At 41.6% G+C, this 24,416-nt stretch overlaps 1 protein-coding gene across 6 annotated transcripts in view; it reads left to right on the forward strand.

The window, feature by feature from the left end:
- LHFPL2 (LHFPL tetraspan subfamily member 2) overlaps positions 1–23,781 on the forward strand; it is a 382,911-nt gene extending 359,130 nt beyond the window's left edge. For all 6 annotated transcript variants that reach the window (XM_030193238.1, XM_030193239.1, XM_030193240.1 and 3 more), the window contains one exon: positions 20,296–23,781. In XM_030193238.1, coding sequence (XP_030049098.1) covers positions 20,296–20,552 — 257 coding nt within the window. In that variant the 3' untranslated portion in view covers positions 20,553–23,781. The remainder of the gene's footprint in view (positions 1–20,295) is intronic.
- The last annotated feature ends 635 nt before the right edge of the window (positions 23,782–24,416 follow it).

Genomic DNA, 24,416 nt, shown 5'->3' on the forward strand with positions numbered 1-24,416 from the left:
TCTCTCAATTTTCTGCTATTGCTCATAGTAGTACTTGCATCATGCCAGAGAGATCTTGCTTCTAGAGTTGTAAGATGTCCCATGTATAGGCAACATACCCAGATGTTCTTGGAAACTCTCTTTTTAATCAAGCCTGTGGCATCCAATATGAAGGAAACTATTGCTGTATCTTTCTGCCACATTTTCTTGGTCTAGGACTGGACTTCTTGGTACTTGAGGATCTTCTCTCTCGCCACATTCACAGGGTACTCGCTTGGGACTTGCACCTCTATTATCAATGCCATTCAGGTGTTTTTCTCTCTTACCAGTATGTCTGACTTCCTAGCCTCCAGCTTTTTATTGGTCAGAGTAGGAATGACCAAGGTTTTTCCCCATGTGGGTAACTGTGAGGTCCTGTGATATATGCTGCATAATATCCAGCTTGGCATATTGCAGGGACTTGTGCCATTCTCTTCTTTTTTTTTTGTTAGCTTAATTTAATATAAGCTTTTATAGCCCTCTGCTTTTGACCAAATGGTCATACAGAACAGATTACAATATAAAACTGAAATAAAAACAATAATACAGTCATACAGCAATTTATATCCTCCCCCTCTTCCTCCCATTACAGTAGAAGTGCATGATATCAATCTGTAAAAATCCGTGGGCCAGATATTCAGCTGGTAGCAGGAAACACTTTGACTGCCTGCCATCGGTGTTAAACGCGGATATTCAATGCAGCTTAAAAATATGTGAAGTAAAGGCTCTCACACTTTTCTCAATATAGCAACAAAAACATTTCTTCTCTTTTTATAAACTATTGCAAATAGATGTCTTTTAAGAGGTTACACTTATCTTGCACAATTCCCGCAACTCATCTATGCAGTCATTCAAAACATGTCCGATTCAGCCAGCGTTTTGCGACTCCTATGCCGCTGCATCAGGGATCATCAAACTTGCTGCTTATGAATGGTCCCTGATGCAGTGGCATGGGAGCCGCAAAATGCTGGCTGCGTAGGATGAGTTTTGAAAAATTTAAAGCTGGCGTCAACTAAAGCGCCACCTCCTAAAACCAACACTATATCGGGCAGGCTAAGAGAATGCAGTCCATTCTATCTTAATATTTAAACTCTTAGGTTCTACGGTATCAGAGTATATCCATTTCTGTTGGTGCTATAATAGCAGTCTTCTAAAGTTGCTACGTCGAACAGATCGCTGTAATTATTCTAAAATCACACGTTCAAGATCAGAAAACTTATGACCTTTACAAATGCAGTGAGAAACTAAAGGAGCTGGCATCTTACTTGTGGCTAAACAAGATCTGTGTTCAATCAGACATACTGACAAGGAACGTGAAGTCTGGCCAATGTACAATAACTTATAGGGGCATTTAATAACATAGATCATCCCTGTAGACTGGCATGTGGTCTGTTGCTTCAAATTACACCACTTATCGAAATGATGATCTTCAAAGAATAATTAGGACGCCATAGTTCACTCTGAGAGTCTCCAAGATTCTTATTCTACGCAAAAGAAAACAAAAATTCAGTGGTAGCAAAGCATGGATGAGATCTATGGATGGTGAAATGAGGGCGTATAGCTTTAAAATATGCTCTGATAAGGAGGTATATTTAGTAACAAAACATAAAACATCAAAACTCCTTTTGTTACTCTTGTACTCCAGAAAGGCTTCTCTAGGATTATAAAGTCGTTATGTATGGCTAGTTCTTAGCCTGTATTTAGCTGAGGCCTATTCTTTTTTTTTTTTCTTTTCCTCCACTGATTTTTTTTTAGAGTGGTGTGGCTTTATTTTCTCATTTTCCATTTATATTTTGTATTTAATCTGGTTGACTGAAAGGAGCCTGGAAGATCCACGCTAAGCCCGTATTCTATAAAGAGCGCTTGACATTTATAGAATACTAACATAGCCCAGGTCACACCGGACTTACACCGTGAGTCCAGTGTCCAAAGTTAGGTGCGGATAAGCATTATTCTATAACATAGTGCCTAACTTTTGAGAACGCCCATAACCCGTTCAGGCCCTTTCCCATAGCAACGCCCCCTTTTGCATTGCATGTGGGAAACGTTAGGCACCATGTTTTAGAATAGCATGCAGAGGAGATCCACACGAAACTCCAATTAAGTGCTTGTTAACACCAGTTAAATACCTAATTGGTGCTTGTTATTCATTCATAAATTGAGTTGCATGCGGATCTCAAATCTGCACGCAAATGCCAGCACCAAACTTTGGTTGACTTATATCTAATCCAGGAGATAGTACACACTTTTCTTAGAGTGCACGCTATTTGCGTACAGCATGCTCTCTTTCCCAATAGCAAAGCAAGAAACAGCGGTGGCGACAAAGATATATCACCAGTTTGGCGGGGTGCACTCGTGGCAGTTGTAGCCCCTTGGCACAGGTATAAATGTCGGCTCCGCACAGTGCACTTTTTCTAGTGAAAAAGGTGCCGGTACTCAAATGTTAGGCCACCTTTCAGGGGTGGGGGTAATCACTGAGGGACCCTCCCCACAATAGCCAGGCCCCCTGCAACCAGTCACAGAACCTATGACAAGGCAGAATTGGTGTGTAGAGCCTGAGCTCTTTCATTAAAACTTGGGACCATGGGTCAATTTTAGCAGCCAATGGAAAAGGTGCCGGTACTCAGTACCCCCAAGTACCCCCTCAAAAAAAGCCCTGGCTCCACATGTGGATGCTATCTTAATTAGTTCACCTGAGTGCATGGTTTCGTTCCTATTGCATTTTGTAATTCTTTTCCCATGCTATTTGTTTTGTTTGTAAACTGCTGTGATCTGGCCATCAGCTTCAGTGGTATAGCAAGTCTTGAATGAATGAATGAATCAATCAATCAATAAATAAATACAGATAAACTCACCGCAAGCTTGATAAAGCAAAGAAATCTGTTGGATTTGCCCTTTTTGACTACTGTAGAGATTTTTGCTGACTGTGAACATTAGTGCCACAAAGACTGTGTGAACATCGTTAGACTCCTGATGCAGGCTTTTAGCTGAAACATAGCTTGTGTTGAGTCTCTGTGTTTCTTTAAAGAAATGTATTAAAGGACCCAATACCTTTCTCACCTCCACTGTTTCTTGTTTTGCATTGCGGAGTGTGGAGTTTTGTTCTTCTGTTTCGTTTGGCCTCTTCCCAATAGTTCATGCATGCGTGAACCATCACACATATGCAAACCACTGTGTATGTGTGCACTTGTACACAGGATTGGGAAAGAGTGCACAGTATTATTGTCAAACAACATGTTGTTTCAAATGATAGCTTGTCCCTAGAAAACAGAAGGCAGGAACAATGTGTTCTTGAGAGCTCATTTCCTACAGCCTGTTTGCATAGTCTTTGCATTGATCCAGTAAAGGTATCACAGACTACAAAGAATCCAGAATAAAGAGGGTAGTTCTATTAAGGGGAATTTATTTAAACAGCTAGAAGATTTTGGTCTGGAGCCTATACTATAAAGGAAAGTAGGAGCCTACTTTCCATTATATTAATACTAGCACTGACTCAATTTCTAATAAACACCAAGGTCAGTGCATGTGCTTCATTCATTTCAATGGATCTTGGGACCTTCGTTTGTTGAAGAAAAAAAAAAAGCCTGAAGCAAAGACTTTATAGTTTATAAAAGATACTATACCGCTTAAACTGACATGAGTGGTATACAAACTAAACAAAGGTATGGAAAGGAACGTCAAATTAATATGACAGGAAGGCTAGATTTCACTCATACCAACAGGTAAAGGCATATAACAAAGAGGAGAAAGAAAGGACAAAGAAGGAGGGGCACGGGGACCATGGTGAGAGACCCTGACCCTAACCAATATTGAATGCTCTGTGGAACAACCAGGTCTTAACTACAAGTTTGAAGACTTTGAAGGAGAGCTCACCACGAATAGATAGGGGAAGGTTGTTCCAAGTAAAAGGGGATAAGAAATAGAGGGTGTTATGTATAGTGACTTCAAACCCTGCTGATTTGGGTCCAGGGAGTGGCAAAAGAGTCTGCTTAACCTGACTTCAGACATTTTGTTACAATACAGCAGCATGTACAGAGAGCCTTGTTGGAAAAAGCAGGTCACACCTAATTGAAAAGGTGAAAGGAGGAGAAAGGAAATGAAATGCCTAGAGACAGGCTGTAGACTGAGTGCCAGTGACTGAAGCAATTCAGCAGCTGGCCTAGCTATGCCTCTGCCAAAATAAAACAGATCTAGCAGCAAGAATTCTAGCACTTGCTGGTTTATTTTACCAACAATGGAATTTGTTTTACACTTCTGTAGCAGGTATTAATCTGTTTACCTCTTGATTTGTGTATTTATATTCAGAATGATTTAAGGAGGTTTTTTTGGATGCAGTTGATTTAGGGGATAATTTTATAACCACATACTTAAAATTATGCGCATATGTGTTTCTGTGTGGGCTTTGCCAAATTTCCAAGGTAAAAGCAAGCACATATTTCGCTTTGAAAATTACCTCAGGGAATTTATGCACTGTATTTACACCTGCTTGGCATACACAAATTTTCGCAGCTAATTTATGTGCATACAGGCAAATGTTCACATGTATGCACATGTGTAAACTCCTCCCCTACCCTGGGAATGCCTCCGTTCAATTCAAGTATACTTATGGGTGTACGATACATATATAAGCTTAGTTGCATATCAGGTGTTCATTTTAATACCTGTGGGAATTCATTTGAAAATTACCCTACCTGTGATCAAACATGTTTCAGTTCACTCTCACCTCAGACTGTACAGATAGTATGCAGTCACTGGGTGGGGGGGGGGGGGGGTGAGATCAGCACCTTTTCAGGAGCCTTTAATCTCCTCTTTTCGCCTTCTTTGTCCCCAACAAAAGTCTTGTCACTGGTCTGCTGGAAGGAAAGTCTTTTTTTTTTTCCCTCTGTGCTCCTCTGGAGCATGAAGGTATTTTTCCTTCTGTCTTTGCCAGTTCTCAGCTACTCTTGGCAGCTTTCTTCTTTCTGCTTCATGAGAAAATCAGCAGATTGGTCCTATTGTACTGCAGAACATAGGAGGTCTGCTTTAGCTGGACCCTTCTAGATTATACATGAGGAGATAGTAATATTATAAGATATGTATAGTGCTATACAATAAGCATTTAGGTAAGTTGGCTGTCAGAAAGGGTTTTTACCATCTAAGTTGATGGCTCAGGTAATGGGAAATATAGGTGCTCATATAGGTTACTTAGTGCTTTTGAAAATATGCCTTTGTAACTTACCCAAGGTCATAACACACATCAGTGGAAGATGTTTCCTGGTCTGTAGTCTGCTCCTGCAACCACTAGGCCACCCTTCCTCTTTTTTAGCCACTGTGGTAGCCATCTTTGTTATCCCACTGCTAGTACAGCTACTACTACTATAAATCATTTTTATAGCTTTCTGATATTTGGTCTTTCTCCAGGGCAGCATGGCAGGGCCGTAAAACCATACTCTCCACCACTCTAGATTTAGGCTGCAACAAGGTTACTTTTTGCATTCCCCACTCAGTACTTCCTTTGACGGGTCAAGCTCCACCTTAGGTTCTTATTGAGTGTAAGGGCATAAACAAGCTTATGCTGCGTGGAAAAAATCCAGTCGATATTCAGTAAGCAGCAGTTAGTGTTTTTTAAACACTGGCTGCTGCTGGCTGAATTAGACCCAAATAGTCAGTGCTGGCCCCTATCCAGGTGTTTGGTAGCACCTGGAAGTTAACCATATATGGCTGATATTCAGTACTGTACCCAGATAACCAACTGGGCATAGTTAGGACTGCAGTATATATGGTCCAATAAGCCCAGTTACTTATCTGGCCACTGGCAGTGACTATTGTGGGGCCTGGTAACTTTCCAGGTCTACCCCCAGACCACCCCAGCGGGGCTTCCCTACCATGGATGCACTGGGCAGAGCAGGGTGCTGCCACTTGGAGGCGGCACTGAAAGAAGGAGAGGGGGGGGGTTCGGGTGCACTAGACCACCAGGGTGGATGGGGGTGGGAGTAGGGTTGCCTATTGAGCCACCAGAAATTTTTTTGTGTCAGGGGGGTTGGGGGGAGCTAGAGGTCCACCAAACCTCCAGATCCCTGTGTCAGTGTCCGGTGGGGTGTAGTGGCTTGGGGGACACTATACCACCAGAGCCTTAGCCATTGGGGGATCCCCAGGACTGATGGTGACAGCCTGGGCTGTCTGGCTTGGACGGGGGAGGACAAAGAGGGAAGCTTTGAGCTGGCATAGGGTTAAGGCGCTGTTCTGCCCATATGATCAGAGCGCTGTTCTCTGATCATACGGGTGGAATACCACAGAGCTCATTTATATGTAATTTAAATGAGCCCTGCAGTCTTCCCTGGCACACTCATTGTTTGTCGCATCAAGTCCCTCTCATCCTGCTGCGCTGGAAAATGCGCTAATCTGGCGTTTGTGTCCTCTAGTGCCTGCATTTACCTTTGATCATCGGCCCTATAAGAGTCGGGGGGGGGGGGGGGGAAACTTTAGTAAATCCAGCCCTAAGTGGACTAAATGATAACTGTGTTGCTTTGCCCAAGATTTGGAATACAATCAAGCCTTGATGTGCACAGTGGGGGTGAGTAGTATGACGCAGATGTTGTACAGAAACAAAGACAGATCTAAACAGTTAGCTTTCTCTTGTCATGTCCCATTGGTTTACTGCATTCCTAAGAGTATTGTTTTCTGAGGTCTGGTTTGGGTCACTAGTAGCTCCTGTTCTCATTCTACGTAAAAACTAAATAGGGCACTGTGGTTGTTTAGTGTAAGCATGAATCATAACTTCAAAATGCTAACAAACTGCTGAGTAACAGGCCAGTCATAGAGCTTCAGTGCTTGCAAAACATAAAAATTTCTCATTTTTCTTCAAGAAGAAAGGAAAGATGTGAGTTCAAAATGTCACAGCTGTAAAGTCGATATCCAAAAGGTTTCTTCAGCTAACTTTGGAAATTAGCCAAAGCATGAGTTGTTAAAATACAATCCCTCCCTCCTCCCCTACCCTGCCCCCGTAGCTCACTGGTTAGATTTTGCCTGGAGAAAAGGATGGCTGCCTATAATTTGTCCAGATGAAAAAAGGTGGAGCAAGGATTGTCTCTGAGACATGGTTCAACTTTAGTCAGAAGTGCTGCTTGACGAAAGCTACCCAGATAATTCAAGTTGGCCAAAAAACTGTCCTAAAGTTTTCAATAGCTTAGTCTTCTATGCTTGATCCGGCTGTTGTAGGAAATTACAGACCAATCTCTTAGCTCCCGATGATGGGAAAGCTGATTAAGAAAGTGGTTCTACAAGTGTTCGAAAATTATGTAGATTAAGTGCATGGCCTCAACCCATTTCAATATGGATTTAGGAAGGCTCATAATGTGGAAACATTGTTACTGTCCACTGTTGATGAACTTAGGAGAGGGATGAATGAGAAGCAGAAGTTTTGCCTCGTATCTCTCAACATATCCTCAGCCTTTGACACTGTTGATATTCCACTTCTTTTAGTAAAACTTTCTAGATTAGGAGTGTGGGAATCTGTTCATGATTGGTTTCAGTTTTATCTGAGTAACAGAGCTATGCAGGTGAAGATAAATGATTTGGTATCCTCTGTTTTTTCATTGCCGATAGGGCAGAGCCCTGAGGCACTCCTATCGGCTTTGCTTTTTAATGTTTATATGTAATCTTTGGGGGAAGTATTCCATGATGTACAGGTGAGTTATTGAATATATGCAGATGATATTCAGGTTTTTTTCCCCCAATTATATCTGGTGATGATGTCCCCCTGAAAATGAAAAGAGGTATGGATTCGGTAGGCAAATGAATGAATAATAAACGAATCTGATGAAAACCGAAGTATTAGTGATAGGAAGACAAATGATTTTGGCACCAACTGTAAATTGAATGGTGAATGGGGTATCTATTCCTTTGAAGTCATCAATGAAATGTTTGGGTGTTATTTTAGACTCCCATTGTACTTTAAGGAACAAATAGGGCAAGTTATGTGATCCTCATTTTTTTGTTTTGAGGATGCTGTTGAGGCTGAAGCCTACGTTAAATAGTTATGACTTTCAGATTGTTGTACAATGTCTGATTTTGACTACATTGCACTACTGTAGTTCTTTGTATTTGGGTATTGCAGGGTCCTGATGCAGAGCACTCCAGGTAGTCTGGAATCTGCTGCGAGATAATTCTGGGGAGTAGTCGCTTTGAACATGCTTCACAACTGCTTAAAAAAACTGCAGTGGTTACCTGTTATGTTCAGGATTCAGTATAAAGTTTTGATATTAATTTACCAGACATTGTATAGGGCTACCCCATGGTATATGCATCAGAGTATACAATTGTACAAGCCTTTACATCAGTTGAGATCAGATAATGATAGACGTCTGGTGGTTCGGGATCTTGCCAGGTATTTGTGACCTGGATTGGCCACTGTTGGAAACAGAATGCTGGGCTTGATGGACCTTTGGTCTGTCCAGTGTGGCAATACTTATGTACTTATGTTCCAGTTTTGAATTCGATACATTTTGCAGAGACGAGAGCATATGCTTTTTCTGTAGCTGGTCCACCACTTTGGAATGAGCTCTCAGGACATGTTAGATATTGTTCTACAATTCAGCAATTTAAGAAAAATTTGAAGACCCATCTCTTTTTGCAGCCTTTTTCTAATGTGTAGAGATTTGATTTCCAGCAGGATGAGAGCGTTCCTGTAGCCCAGACTTTATTTGTTGTATGTATGTTTTGTTGTATGTTGATTTGTTTGTATTTGATTTTATGTATGTTTTTATTTGTTTAGCCGCTTATCTGGATAAGTTCTGCTGACTATCAGGACAAAGTTACGTGGATAACTTACCTGCTCAGTGGGATTTTGAATATGGCCCTCTGTGTGTTCAGAGGTTATTTAGCAGGACTTTTCTCAAACCGTACATGGTCTGAAAATTCTACTATGTGGTACAGCATTAGCACTTGAATTATTGAGAAGAATATTGTTTATTCTTCCTTAAGTGGGGTAAAATGAAGTTCTAATTCTCTTGTTTTTCTTTACTCATGCAAACTCTTTCAGCAACACAAATGACATAGAATAAATAGTACATAACTAGGGATGACTGTGCACACATTAGTTACATTATGTGTTGTAAGATGTGAAGAAATGTTTACTCGCTGGAGTGTTTTTTATGGCATTGTGACGTGGGTAGTTGCATTCATCAGAATTTTTAACCTGTGGTTCTACAGCTCACACTACAAAGTTTACGTGTCCAACATAACTGAGTTAGATTAAGTTTTGATACCTGGGAATTCACCAAAAACTGACATGTACCCTATGCATCCAGAGCTCTAAGCATTTATTAAAATTGACAAGTAAATGTAATATTTTATGTAATTTAACATAAAACTTACGCTCTGTGGTATCCAAAGAGACACACTCATACAGTGCAGAGTCCCACAGCTATAGAAACATTATCCCACCTACATCATAAAATATTCAAACCATCATCCTTCTAATTAAGACCTCTTTGAAAATGGTTATCTTACACATGACAGTCCCTGTTAAACTGAGCCTACAATCTATTCAAGACAGACAAACACAACATATAAGACATTAGGGAATTTCATCTATTATGGGAAAGATTAAAACAATATGGATATTGAATTGGTGACTAAGGGGTTAAGAGTTAAAAGCAGCCTCAAAAAGGTGACTTTTAGCCTGCATTTGAATAGGGCCAGAGATGGAGCATGACATACCGACTCTGGAAGTCTATTTCAGACATACAGTACAGCAAGATGGAAGGAACAGAGTCTGGAGTTGTTGGTGAACTGTACAGATAAGAGCGTCTTAACCTGATGAAAGAGCTCATGTGGCCAGGTGTAGGGAGAGATAAGAGAGGAGAGATGCCGAGGAGCTGCAAAATGAATGCACTTGTAAGTCAGCAGTTTGAACTGGATATGGAAACGAATAGGGAGCCAATGAAGTGACTTGAAGAGAGGGGTTATATAAGTATAGTGACACTGGCGGAAGATAAGTCATGCTGCGAAATTTTGAACAGATTGAAGGGAGCAAGTTGCAGTAGTCTAAGGGGGGAGTGATGAGAGTGTGGATAACGGTTTTGGTAATGTGTTTAGAAAGAAAGGGAAGAATTTTGGTGATGTTACAGAGAAAGAAACTACAATTTTTAGCAATCTGTTGGATGTATGCAGAGAAAGAGGAGTCAAAAAAGGTTACAAACTGAGGAGGCAGGGAGATTGACAATGTTATTCACAGAAACAGAGAATGAGGGAAGAGGAGAAGTGGATTTTGGGGGAAGATAAGAAAACTCGGTCTCAGTCATGTTCAGCTTCAGACGGCAGTGGGACATCTGGGCAGCAATGTCAAACAAACAAGCTGAGATTTGGACCTGGATTCCTGGTGAAATTCCTGGTTTAGAGAGGTAGTTAGTTTCTCTATTCTGTAACCAGGATAAAAAGTAGACATTTGAAAAAGAAGAAATGTGCCTGCAGAAGAGAGGCACATACAAGATAAAAACGGTGGAATTGACAGTCAGAACAAGTTGTGCACGTGCCAGTAGGTGACCAATGCATAAGCTGCCTATGCATTTTTTAAATTTATGAGGTAGATACTCAGCCAGCAGCAGTGAGCGTTCTTTTGCCTACTGCCGGCATTTTCCCTGGATATCCAATGTCAGGCACTGGCATTGAATATCTGGGTTTATGTGGCTGCTTCTCTCTTATGTGATTAAGTGTGATATTCAGCACTTAACTGCCTAAGCAACACTGCATAAAGATAGGACTGACTTGGCCACTTAATTAACCACATAAGTACCAACTCCACCCCCAGACCACCCACAAAATATCCAGCTGTCAGCATAGCAGTCTATGGTGATATTCAGCAGCACTAACCAGTTAAATGCCGTGAAATATCAGTGGATAGACCCACACAGGTAATTTAAGTGACTGAGCCTCTCTTGGCCACTTAAAACACTGTGAATATCAACTCCTATATTGGATGGCTTAAGTCACTATAGTTATCAACATGGGCCACTGTTATTTTATAGTTTAACCTAGGTTATTAGTAACTACATCTCATTATATAAAATGGGACCTATGCTAAAATATCACGAGTTATGTAAAATAACCTGTCTTGGTAGCCCATGTTGATCATTTCTCCCCTAAATGGTTCAGTATTATTCATATAAAAGGGTTTGTGTTAGGGATGGAAGAGGCACTGGAAACTATCCCTTTCTTGGCAATATTCAGTGACCAATTAGCAAATACATGTACAATGTAACACCGATTAAAAAAAAAAGGTTCCAGAGAAGATCCAGGAAAATATAGACTGGTGAACCTGACGTCGGTGCCGGGCAAAATGGTAGAGACTATTATAAAGAACAAAATTACAGAGCATATTCAAAAACATGGAGTAATGAGACAAAGCCAACATGGATTTAGTGAAGGGAAATCTTGCCTCACCAATCTACTACATTTCTTTGAAGGGGTGAACAAACATGTGGATAAAGGGGAGCCGGTTGATATTGTGTATCTGGATTTTCAGAAGGCATTTGACAAAGTACCTCATGAAAGACTCCAGAGGAAATTGGAGAGTCATGGAATAGGAGGTAGTGTCCTATTGTGGATTAAAAATTGGTTAAAAGATAGAAAACAGAGAGTAGGGTTAAATGGTCAGTATTCTCAATGGAGACGGGTAGATAGTGGTGTTCCCCAGGGCTCTGTTCTGGGACTACTGCTTTTTAACATATTTATAAATGATCTAGAGATGTGAGTAACTAGTTAGGTAATTAAATTTGCTGACGACACAAAGTTATTCAAAGTTGTTAAATTGCAAGAGGATTGTGAAAAATTACAAGAGGACCTTACGAGACTGGGAGACTGGGCATCTAAATGGCAGATGACATTTAATGTGAGCAAGTGCAAAGTGATGCATGTGGGAAAGAGGAACCCAAATGATAGATACGTAACACAAGGTTCAACATTAGGCGTCACCGATCAGAAAAGAGATCCAGGCATCATTATTGATGATACGTTGAACCCTCTGCTCAGTGGGCAGCGGCAGCGGCGGTGGCGGCAGCTAAGAAAGCAAATAGTATGTTAGGTATTATTAGGAAAGAAATGGAAAACAAAAATGAGGACTTTATAATGCTTTTGTATCGCTCCATTGTGTGAGCGCACCTCGAATATTATGTTCAATTCTGGTCACTGCATCTCAAAAAAGATATAGCGGAATTAGAAAAGGTACAGAGAAGGGTGACGAAAATGATAAAGGGGATGGGACAGAATCAGCAGCATAAAATGTACTGTTTTGGAATCTTGCCAGATATTCGTGACCTGGATTGGACACTGTTGGAAACAAGATGCTGGGCTTGATGGACCTTCAGGCTTTACAGAAAGCTCCACATTCAGCAAGTCTTTTATAAAATACTCAGTAAATCTTAAGCGTCCCAACTTGCGCATCCTTTTTCTGACCTGGATGTCATAGTAGCATAGTAGATGATGGCAGAGAAAGACCTGCACGGTCCATCCAGTCTGCCCAACAAGATAAACTCATATGTGTTACTTTTTTGTTACCTGACCTTAATTTGTATCTGCCATTTTCAGGGCACAGACCATAGAAGTCTGCCCAGCACCAGCCCCACCTCCCAACCACCAGCCCCGCACTTGGGGTTCTACTGAAAATGGAGTGAACAAAAAACAAAAAAAAAATTTTTTTGTTACATTTGTACCCCGCGCTTTCCCACTCATGGCAGGCTCGATGCGGCTTACATATACAGGTACTTATTTGTACCTGGGGCAATGGAGGGTTAAGTGACTTGCCCAGAGTCACAAGGAGCTGCCTGTGCCTGAAGTGGGATTCAAACTCAGTTCCCCAGGACCAGAGTCCACCACCCTAACCACTAGGCCACTCCTCCACTCCAAACCAAAATTCCTTCCCTTTCCCTTCCTTCTATTCAAAATGTCGCTCTAAAACGGCAATTCTGTAACAGGACACCTGGTAGGAGTCTGTTCTATAAAGGAGAGTAGGCACCTACTTCAGGGACACCCAGAGACAGATCCGGGGCAGGGCCTCTGCAGCCGCCACCACCACCGCTCCCACCCCCTTACCTTTCTGCGTCTGCTCCTCCCTCAATCTGTCACTCTCCTGCTCCTGTGTGCCAGTTCCCGGGTTATCACATTAATGCAATCAACTGGGTCCCAACACACAGGAGCAAGAGAGAGACATACCCGAGGGAGCAGAACCTTCTGGCCCCTAAATGCATCTGCGTTATCTGCAGTGAACATGCAATAAATGTACTCTATCAGCATTAATTGTGTCAAGAAACATTGGGCACACCACCAACTTTTACCACAGAGGTTTTACAATTACTTCACATTAATTTTTTTAAATTATTTTATTTATTGCATTTACATTTTACTTCATGTACATATTCTTGAAACAGAAAAGATGATTACAAGTCAATATAAATGTTAGGAAATTAATTTACAAGCATAATTAAATCTTAATCTTTGATCTTTTGCTCATCTTTAGTCCACAATATGGAGGCATTACACAATTACAAAGGAAACCTTTAATTACTCTCTACTTTATAGAAAAGAAAAGAGAACTTCACATTAATTTTAACAATTAGAGCCAGATTCTATATAAGGCGCCTTTAAAAAATCCATGCTGTAAACATTTCTGCCTGAGTGTATTCTCAAAGCGGCACCTAGATTTAGGCACGGTATATAGAATACGCTTAGTTGATATCCCAGCGCCTAAAATTATGCACCTCCATTTACACCAATGAAAACGTGGCATAAATCCCCGCGTGTAGATTTACGTGCACTGGGTCATATTCTATAACTACGAGTATAAATTTTGGAACGCCCACGAAACACCCATTTCCCCACCCATAGCCACAGCCTTTTGAACAGCATGCATTAGAATTTAGGCATAGTTCATTACAGAATGCGCTTAGCGAGTTGTGCGCATAAATGGTAATTATTACCAATTAGTACTTATTATTGCTTGTTAAGTGCTGTTATCAATGCGGATTAGCTGGTTAAGCCAATTAAGTTACATGCGTTGTTATAGAATACACTGGATTTCAGCGCAGATCTCTAGGTGTGCTATATAGAATCCAGGGGTTAGTGAGCAGTAATCGCAAAACTTTAATGCACTTTGGTAAATAGGAGTCGGACCTTCCCAGAATCAGTTTGAGAAAACAGTAAGATGGCTTTTCACCTATTATTATTTATTTTATTTATTACATTTGTACCCCGCGTTTTCCCACGTACAGCAGGTTCAGTGCGGCTTACATAGTAAAAAGCATTACAGAAGAAACATGTAAGAAGAACATTATAAACTGTGATAAGCATATCTGCTTAGATAGTAAAAAGCATTACTAAGGACATGTAAGAGGAATAATATAAACTGTGAAAGACACAGTGGCAGCAGTGCCCAAGAATATATGAATTGGGATAGGGAAGGTAGACAAGGATAGGTAAAAAGGGAAGGAGATAGGGAGGGATGAGGTAAAAAGGATGTTAAAGAAAAGATTGGAGATAGGGTGTAAGGGGATTTGAGTAGGTCGGTGGTATAATTGGTGTCAGTGTCGTTGTTATAGCAGGAGTATGGTAGGTGGGCTGGTATTAGAATTAAGTAGGTCCATTAGGGTAAGCTTGATTATGCAAATAATCTCCCAAGTTTGGGGATTTCATTTTGTGTAAAGAGAGATACATTATGCTGTTACCAACAGAGCACACCAATCACTATTTGGGTCAGGAGTAATGCAAAACAAAGCTATTAAGCTTTGAGAGTGGTGTTCAAAGTAAACATATTGCCCCTTTCAGAAAAGGTAAAATATACCCCTAGGCTAGACTGAGGTTTGGAAGCTGGTATACTAAATTCATGTTTAATGAAAATTTGCATTGTTCAGCATTGGGTAATGTTCTTGACTTATGATCTGGTCCCAGACTAAACTACAATTACTTTTCTTTCACATGTGACTGCCTCTGTTTTAACTTGGATATAAATCAAACAATTAGGTACCAGTTGTCATGCTAAATTTTATAAATTGTACACAGTGTGCCTGAGTAAAAGTAGACAGCGCATCGTTTTGTCAGTGTAAAAGGCACACCCTTCCCTTTATCGATTTTATCATGCACTCTGATGCTGCAGTAACGATGCTATTCAGAAATAATAAATAATTTTGTAAGGTTCCAGCAACAATGATCCTGATTCATTCAAGGCAGAGAATGAGAAAAAGCTCTGTTCCACATAGCCAACTTCAATATCACCTGTATAGAAATGAAGAGAGCCTGTAACACAAGCTGGGGTGTATTTACGAACGTGCATTATTTTTCATGACTGCAGTTATTTCCAGTGGGGATAACATGCAACACACCTTGGTAAATAGACCCCACTATGTACTATATATACCATGTAACACTTTATACCCTGCAAAAGTACATATTTCTAAAAATAATGGGGTCGATATCAGCCAGCGGCGTGATGCCCAGAAATTCAAGGCCGGGCAATGTCTGGGCTCCTACACTAAATTTCTGGGTTTGCAGAGCCAGTTAGCTGTGATATTCAGTACTTTATTAGCTACTAGTAAAAAAGGCCCGTTTCTGACACAAATGAAATGAGCGCTAGCAAGGTTTTCCTCGGAGTGTGTATGTTTGAGAGAATGTGTGCGAGATAGAGAGTGAATGTGCGAGAGTGTATGTGTGAGAGAGAGAGTAAGTCTGGGTGCGAGTGTGTCTGTAAGAGAGAGAGTGTGTGTGTGTGTGTGTGTGTGAGAATGAGAGTGTGTGCAAGTGTGTATGTGTGAGACAGTGTGAGAGAGAGTGTGTTTCACACAGATACAGTGTGTGAGAGAGAGAGTGTGTGTGAGACACAGACTCTCTGTGACACTGAGTGTATGAGACCAAGAGAGTGTGTGAGTGACTGTGACACATAGAGAGTGAATGTGATAGTGTGAGACATAGAGTGTGTGAGAGACAGTGTGTGAGAGTGAGAGAAAGACATTGACTGTGAGAGAAAGTGTGTGTGTGACAGAGATACCTCCCCCCCCTCTGGTGTCAGCCCCCCCCCCCCCCCCATCTCTCTCTGGTGTCTGAGTGTTACTGTGCAGGACGCTGAGCTCTGGCTGTGCTTCAAGGAACTGACCAATCCTATTTAATAGAATGCACCTCCAACATTCTGAAGCTGAGAAACCTCGGTGGTTGGTCACTTCTGCTTGTGACGAACCCGGAAGTACGTGATGTCAATTCAGGAGATGGATACAGACAGCAGGAATGCCTCAGCCATGCAGTCAGCTTCAGAATGTTGGAGGTGCGTTTTATTATATAGGATGGCTGGTTAAGTGTTGAAAGTCGGCACTTTAACCAGCCAAGTGTTGACTCCGTCCCCGGAACACTCCCAAAATAGCCAGTTCTGCTTTAAACACTAACTGGTCGTTTTCAGAGGCACTAAAAGTGCCACTGAACAGGGGAGGAGCCCTTTCTGGCTGGTTAAATCGCTTTGAATATCAACTGCAATATGCCTCAGTGTGTGCCAGGGACTTTGTTTCATCCTCTTACCAAGCCTGTAAAGCAGTCTCCACGCCCTAGGTATCTCTCTGATATGTTTGGGCAGTAAGAATGCGCCCAAAATACCTAGAACAAATTATTATTGAAAGGTCCTTGGTGTTTATTACTTTGAAGATTCATTGAAGCTATGCTACCCTGTTGTATAACTGTGGTGGCGTTGCTTTTTAATTTAACTTGCTGCTTTGTTAGATACACTGAATAATAGCTGTCACAGAATACTGCATCAGCTTAAAATATTACAAGATGCTGCTGCTGTATCTTTCCACTTATTTTGTAGCTACAGGGAAAGGGAATGAGACTTGATATATCACCTTTCTGTGTTTTTTTGCAAGTACATTCAAAACGGTTTATATAGTATATACAGCTACTTATTTGTACCTGGGGCAATGGAGGGTTAATTGACTTGGCAAGGAAAAGTAGAGGCTGACCAAAAAGCGACTCCAACACTGGAGATATTGCGAAGAAATACTTTATTGTTGCTGATACAGGGTGACCCAACAAGGTCCGTGTTTCAGCACCACAAAACGCCTACATCAGACCCCGCCATGGCTGTTAGTGTTTGTCCATTGATTTACGAATGCCTTTTGGCCAATTCAGTTGCACAACCAGTCTCCTGAGTGGGTATCTCTCAACAGTTTTGAATATAAAGTGTTTTCCGAGGAACCATTGCATGACCCCTGATGTAGGCATTTTGTATGCGTTGATGTATGCATATATGGTGCCATTAAAAATTGGTACAGAAAAAAATACACCTAGGTGTATTCTATAAACTATGCTTAAAGTTAGGCGCGGTTTACAGAAAATGCTTAGGGCCCATCCGCATGACTAAATCTAGTCATGGGAATTTACACCAAGTAAAACTCGGTGTAAATGTCGGCATCTTACTTAGGCTTGGAGCAGGTGCATTCTATAACCGTGCACATAATTTTTAGAAATGCCCATCTTAAGTAGAGGAGTGTGGTAGCCGTGTTAGTCCACTCTTAAGGTTATCAATAGAAATCAAACAAAATAAAACATGGAAAAGAAAATAAGATGATACCTTTTTTATTGGACATAACTTAATACATTTCTTGATTAGCTTTTGAAGGTTGCCCTTCTTCGTCAGATCAGAAATAAGCAAATGTGCTAGCTGACAGTGTATATAAGTGAAAACATTCAAGCATTACTATGACAGTCTGACAGGGTGGGAGGATGGGGTGGGTAGGAGGTATGCATGGGGACATCAAAGCATATCATTGATATTCTAACAGGATGGGTGTGGATAGATGAGGGGTGTGGTAATCAACAGAGACATACAGCTTTATGGTTTATAAACTTACAGTAGGTTTTTGGTGGGTTTTGGAGGGCTCCACCACAAATGTAATGTTTAGAGTGGGACATGAGCCTGGGTCCCTTTCACTACAGTCCACTGCACTGACCACTAAGCTACTCCAGGCAGTGTCGTAGCAAGGGCGGGGCAATGGGGGCGGTCCGCCCCGGGTGCACGCTGCTGGAGGGTGCAGAGAGCAGCCGCGCACCTGTCGGCTCCGCTGGTTCCCTGTTCCCTCTGCCCCGGAACAGGTTACTTCCTGTTTCGGGGCAGAGGGAGCAGGGAGCCAGTGGAGCCGACAGGCACGCGGCTGCTCTCTGCACCCTCCAGCAGCCAAGAATGCACCTGGGGGGGCCTTGATGCGCCGGGGAGGGGGTGTCATTGCGCCGGGGGGGGGTGTCGTGCTGCACCTGGGGGAGGCAGTGGCGATCCGCCGCGGGTGGCAGCCGACCTAGGATCGCCACTGACTCCAGGGACCTGCTTGCTGCTCTAATAGGACAGGCTATAACATTTGAAGCTGTCACAGAGCCTGGTATGTACTGTTTCTTTCACATCTTTGGGGAGTAAAGGAGGGAGGGGGTCATGCCTTAATCCCTCCATTAGTCATCTGGTCATTTAGGGCACCTTTTTTTGACTTGGTCGTAATTGAGACAGGTCTAGACCAAAACGTCTATCTTTTAGCCCTGGACATTTTTGCTTTGTTTCATTATGGCAGAAAAACGTCCAAGTTCTGGGAACGCCAATGCAGCAGTTAGGCACCTGACAGTATTCAATAAAGCAGTGGCGTAGCCACAGGTGGGCCTGGGTGGGCCAGGGCCCATCCACTTAGGATTCAGGCCCACCCAACAGTAGCACATGTTTAGTGGTAGCTGGTGGGGATCCCAAGCTCCACCAGCTGAAGACTTCCCCCTGATGGTAACGAAAACGCTATTCTCCATGATACCGGCACCTGCACATGCTCAGTTTTCAGCACATGCCTGCTGCAGACTTCCAAGCGTTTTCCCACCAGTTGAGATATTTTGTTTGGTTGGGGAGGGGGGGGGAGAAGGTGCCCACCCACTTCTTGCCTAGGCCCACCCAAAATCTGTTGTCTGGCTATGCCCCTGCAATAAACTGTGTGCCAAAATAGTTGGAATGCCCATGATTTGCTCATGCCCCTCCCATCTGAACACCCCCTTTACAGTTGTGCACTAGAACACTTAGGTGCCAAGCTCTAGAATAACACCTAAGTGCACTTCAGTGCCTAACTGCCCTTTCATTCCCATTTTGGTGCTTAACTTCTGTTAACTGCCATTCAAGCACTTGTTAATTTTCCACCACTGTTTTTTTAAGGTTGCACTTTTAATAAACTGGTAGGCTTATCTCAATTATTGGCCTGTAGCAGGCTCCTTTCTCTGATGGCATCACAGTTCTGCATTTTCTTGTTGCAGCTATCAATTCCTCTGTATGTATTTTATATTGAAAACTTACTTGAGCAACAGTAATAATCCTGTCTCCTTGTAGTGGTCTGACAGATCTGCATCCCTATAGGTAGATCATTTCTCTTAAATGTGAAATGCATAGTTAGCTATGTAATAGAGACAAAGGAGCATACATGGCAAGAACAAATCCAGAAAGAGTACAGTGAAAAAGTGGTTCCAGGTAGAGGAGTTGGCAGCCACTGCAAGAGAGAAGAAAGAGTTGACAGTTGGTGCAAATAGTTATTTATAAGGAAAGTCTGGGGAAATAGAGAAGCAATTGGTTTTTTTTTTTTATGTGACTGCCTAAAGTGTATGAAATGCTATGCACCTTAGGGATGTAACTCAATAGAATGTCTCGCTTGTACAATGTTGCATGGCACAGCTTGCATCCTTGTGGATATTATGGGAATCATTGGTTATTGCAGAGCTGGCCAAATGCAGATGCTTTATGCTTTTTCTTGGTAAGTAAAAAAACATTGAAAGTAGCAGATCTTCTGTCCCAAGGACGTTGCGAAAATAAGGTTTCCTTGTGGAACATGATTCTTGCTTGTTGGGTCTCTTCAGCTGAAAGGAAAAGTGCAGAAATAGAAGTGGTTTATGCATGTCAAGCTTATGAAAATGATTTCAAGTCTCTTATAGCACCTCATTAACTGTAAGGCTCAGAATTTAAAACAGGAGTGAGTGAAAGTGTATCCTAGCCTGTGTGCTGTGATGGGTTGGGAAGTTGCGACAATAGTGGTGGATGTTCTCAGCCATTTTGGCTTCCTTTGACTCAGAGCGATTTAGCTAAAATAAAGGGACCCGTGTATTAAAAATCTGCAATCAGGAAGATCAAATTTGATTTGAGTTGAAATTAGCTCTGATTCTCCTGTAGGGCTTTTCTCTTTAGCCCGCTTCATCAGATTCAATGTGGAAAATGTGTAGGATTACAATTTATATTTATTTGTTTGTCTTTATTTTCCTCCCCAGGCCTCTTCCTGATCCTTGGCTTGATGCTGTACCCTGCAGGTTGGGGTTCTTCCAAAGCAATGTTTTACTGTGGAAATTATGCGTCTGCCTATAAACTGGGAGATTGTTCGCTGGGCTGGGCTTTCTATACAGCCATTGGAGGGACCGTGCTGACGTTCATCTGTGCAGTCTTCTCAGCACAAGCAGAAATTGCAACATCCAGCGACAAGGTGCAGGAAGAAATAGAAGAGGGCAAAAGTCTGATCTGTCTGCTTTAATCAGACAGGAAAATTATTGACTTATTTTACCTTCAGTGACTTGATGGAGTCATCAACTTTGTTTATCTGCCTCACACTCTTTTGCTTATATGACTAAAATTGTGGATTAAAGCCCCTGAACTATGCAGCGTTTTCCATCACTAGTCCTGTTCTGATTCCAGAAAAACCCAAAAGCAAAGAAGGTGCCTGACCAAATGGAAGAGTTAAAGACATTTCAAACTTTACAGCTTCACTAAATCGTCATGAACAATAAGTGAATTATAACTGTAAATAGTGTATAAACCTTGTTTAGTAGATTACCTAAATTCATCTCCTAACCCTCAATACCACTTTGAAGGATTTTAAAAAAAATAAAGCCAGCCTATTTCTACCGTGTACATAACACAACATTGAGCTTTTCCTCAGAAGTATCCTGTCTGTTCTAGACATCACTGACTCCTACACAAAGCCACTGTCTTGTCATTGATTACAAGTTTTATTACAGCACAAAAGGAATGTAGAGAATATATTGTAATTATGAAAGGAAAACATGGCAATTATGTTCTTGCCAGTCACATCCATGAACTGGAGATAAAACAGTGATGCACATGCTCTTATAGACGTCAGCTGCTGTACGAATTAACAGAGCACTTCAGTGAAGATGGAAGACTGGCAACTTTACAGTGGATTATTTTGTTAGAGATCTTTTTTAAGCACATTAAATTAAGTATGAGATATGTACCACTAGTGGAAATTCTGCTGTGAAGCCTCAGGATTGAGGGAGAGTGCTGTCCAGTTCCAGTGCAGCTGAGAGTACTGGCACTAGGTCAGCTATACAGTCAGAGCATGTGATGTGCTCACTGGCAGTATTTCATCTGCCTTACCACAGTCGCCCTCGCTTTTATTCTCTATAGTCCTCTACTTAGTATTACTCAATACAGTAACGTGGAGCTGCCCAAGCCTGTTCTGCAGACCCCAAAAGCCAGTTGGGTTTTCAGGCTCTCGACTGTGAATGTACGTGAATAGATTTGCATATGAAGAGCTTAGTTCCATAACTTATTAAATACAAGAAGCTTTTTCCAGATAAATGAATTTATTTTCAAGAATTCTAGTTGACCTAAGGAGAGTTTTTTTTCATTGACTATCATATACCTTACAAAGAAATGGCTTTTAGTGCAAATCTCACGTATCCTATGGCTATCTAGGAAAGCAGTTTGTGTCAGATAAGTATTTTTTTTTTTCAAAAATGAGTTTAACATGTTTTTGAACTCACCTCGTCATCTGCTGGGTCTTGTATAGATGCAGCTTGCTCTCATGCAGAGCAAGTGTGGAGATTCTGAAAACCCATCTATCTCCTGGGTTCTAAATACAGATTGGGAAAGCTTGCAGTATGAACTCTTATTCAATAAAGAGATGTTTTTGTTCGTAAGTTTTTAAATGAACATAGATATCCACACCCACATCTTTTGCCAACCATGAAATATGTTTCCAACAAAATAAGGTTTACCTAATTTGTTTTAATTTAGTTGGAATTATTATTATTGGCAGATTAAAATATGTAGGACTAATCTGTTGCACATGTACACATGGTTAACAAAACATTTCCACAGTCTTCCCAATAAACTTGTTCAGGAACACAAGCTCCCCATACCTCCTCCTCACCAAACTTTGTAAGCAGGTATCTGATTAGTTAGAGTCTTGATTTAAAAAAAATTTGATAAAAATGAAGCATCTTAACAATTTGTCTCACTTTCCTATGAAAGGGCCACAGGAGCCATACCATCCATTACCTGATTTAAGTACATTTAAGATAGAAGCAGTTCCCATGTAAACATTGTACAAGCAGTAGAAGCACATACCTGCCCTTCTTCATCCTCCTAAAATGTATGGAGTAACATCAGGAGAAAAGGAGCAAGAGGTCTAGGCGCCCCTCTGGACAGAGGAAAACTCTCACTGTAAGATGTGTTACTGGGAATGATCATCTTGTATTAATATTTGCTCTGCCATCATCAAGCAAGTTTGACAGGGAAGTTAGCCTTTTCGATGTCAATACTCATTACTTTTGTCACAAAAATACAGGAGAAAAAGGCAGTGGGGTACTATGGGGTCTTCAACACCCAGGGTCCAATGTTCTTAATTTGAGCCCCCCCCAGCACACTTCTCGTAATAAAGACCCTCTGTTTTTCTGTTTACAGCCTTCCATGTTCTGCCCCAGTACCCCCCTCTGGCAGATTGCCTGTAGGCCATGGCCATTTTCTGGCTCCTCCTCCCACTGGAAAAATTCTGCTTTCAACATGTGCTTACCCTGCAACTCCCCTCTCACGGTACAGGAAGAAACATAATTGCAGAAGTAGTTTTGGACTGTATTACTGGCCCTCTATATTCAAACAGAATAAGTTAGATTCTGTCACTGAGGGGGTATTAATGTCTTTCTGTGGCAATGTGTAGACTTTGCTAGCAATGAATTCAGTTTATCTTTAAAAAGACTAATTGAAAGGACTTGAAAGTCTGTGGCAGTTTTCTCCATCCTTAAACTAGACCTGTCTAGACCAGGGGTTCTCAAACACTGCTGCATACGCGATTCCCAGGAGTAAACTAGGGTCCAGACGCACAAATATTAACGAGCCAGCAACGTGTGGTTAAGTGAGAACGGAGTTCAGTGAGACATGCACAAAGGGGCTCTGCAGACTGTTTTCCTGTCACAGTAGCAGCTAAGGATAACTGCATGCTGTTATTTAAATGAGCTACTTACCATGCAACACCATTTTCCTAGTGATGCATAAAAAGGACCATCTCCCCTAATGATTAATTTTTAACTGTTGGTCAGGACCTGCCAGTACCGCCTGGTGGCTGGCTGAAGAGAGCTGTGGATCCACCAGTCCTGCCAGGGAAATATTCTATCCTTGATCTCCCATCACTGCCCCTGCTCCTGCCAGTACTATCCCCCCCCCCCCAAAAAAAAAAATAAAAGCCACACAGAGACATCTGAGTGACCCCCCCAAGCAGGGATGCATTGAAACATTGGGCTGGAGTTCCATGTATCTACTGAAACCATCACCCAAGGAATCCATTGGTCAACGATTTCTGTTCACAGGAGCCAGTAGTGTTCTTGAGGCTGGTGAGGTGTGCTCAGAAGATCTCTGTTGATTTTATCTTGAGATTGCAAAATCGGAGCAAACTTGCTGGCTTTCCTCCCGATTACAATTCTGGGTGCTACTTCCCAAGATCTCTTACAGGATGAATCTTACATTCCTTTTGTTTAAATCCTTCCTCTTATAGACCTCTTTCTGACTCCGTCACACGGGGGACTAAAGGTACTTATTTCATATATTAGGTTCTGTATAGTTTCTCTAACCTCCATTGTCACGCAATCACAAGGGGGTGGCATTAGGAGCTGTAATTGAAAACTAATTCCCATAACTACTGCTTTCTGTCCAACACTGAGTGTCACTTGTATGTGATCTACCTTGTAGGCTAAATGTTAGGTAATGAGAAGATGGAATCAATACAAATAGAGACAGAGATAGGTTTAGATAGATAGTTACATTTTATTTCTTACCCAAAGACAAGTCTTCAAGTTGATACAAATACAGACATCAGACAGATTCTGGGTTAATCTGCACAGCGCCCTGCCGTCTGAGAGAAGCGTTGGGGAGGACTCCAAAGCTAAGGCAAAATCTCCCCTCTTTTATACACAAACCTCTCCATAGAAGTGAATGGTGAGAAACCTTGCTCCTAATCTTTCTCACTTTCTGAGATCATACTTTCCCACGCGTCTTATCAGCATGTTTTGGGAACAAGTTGTTTTGTTTTTTCTCATCGTGCGGTTTGAGATAACAGTTTCACATCTCCCTGTTGCAATACTTTTCACACCATCTTATGAAC

Source organism: Microcaecilia unicolor, chromosome 2, assembly GCF_901765095.1.
Source record: "Microcaecilia unicolor chromosome 2, aMicUni1.1, whole genome shotgun sequence".
Taxonomy (NCBI): Eukaryota; Metazoa; Chordata; class Amphibia; order Gymnophiona; family Siphonopidae; genus Microcaecilia; species Microcaecilia unicolor.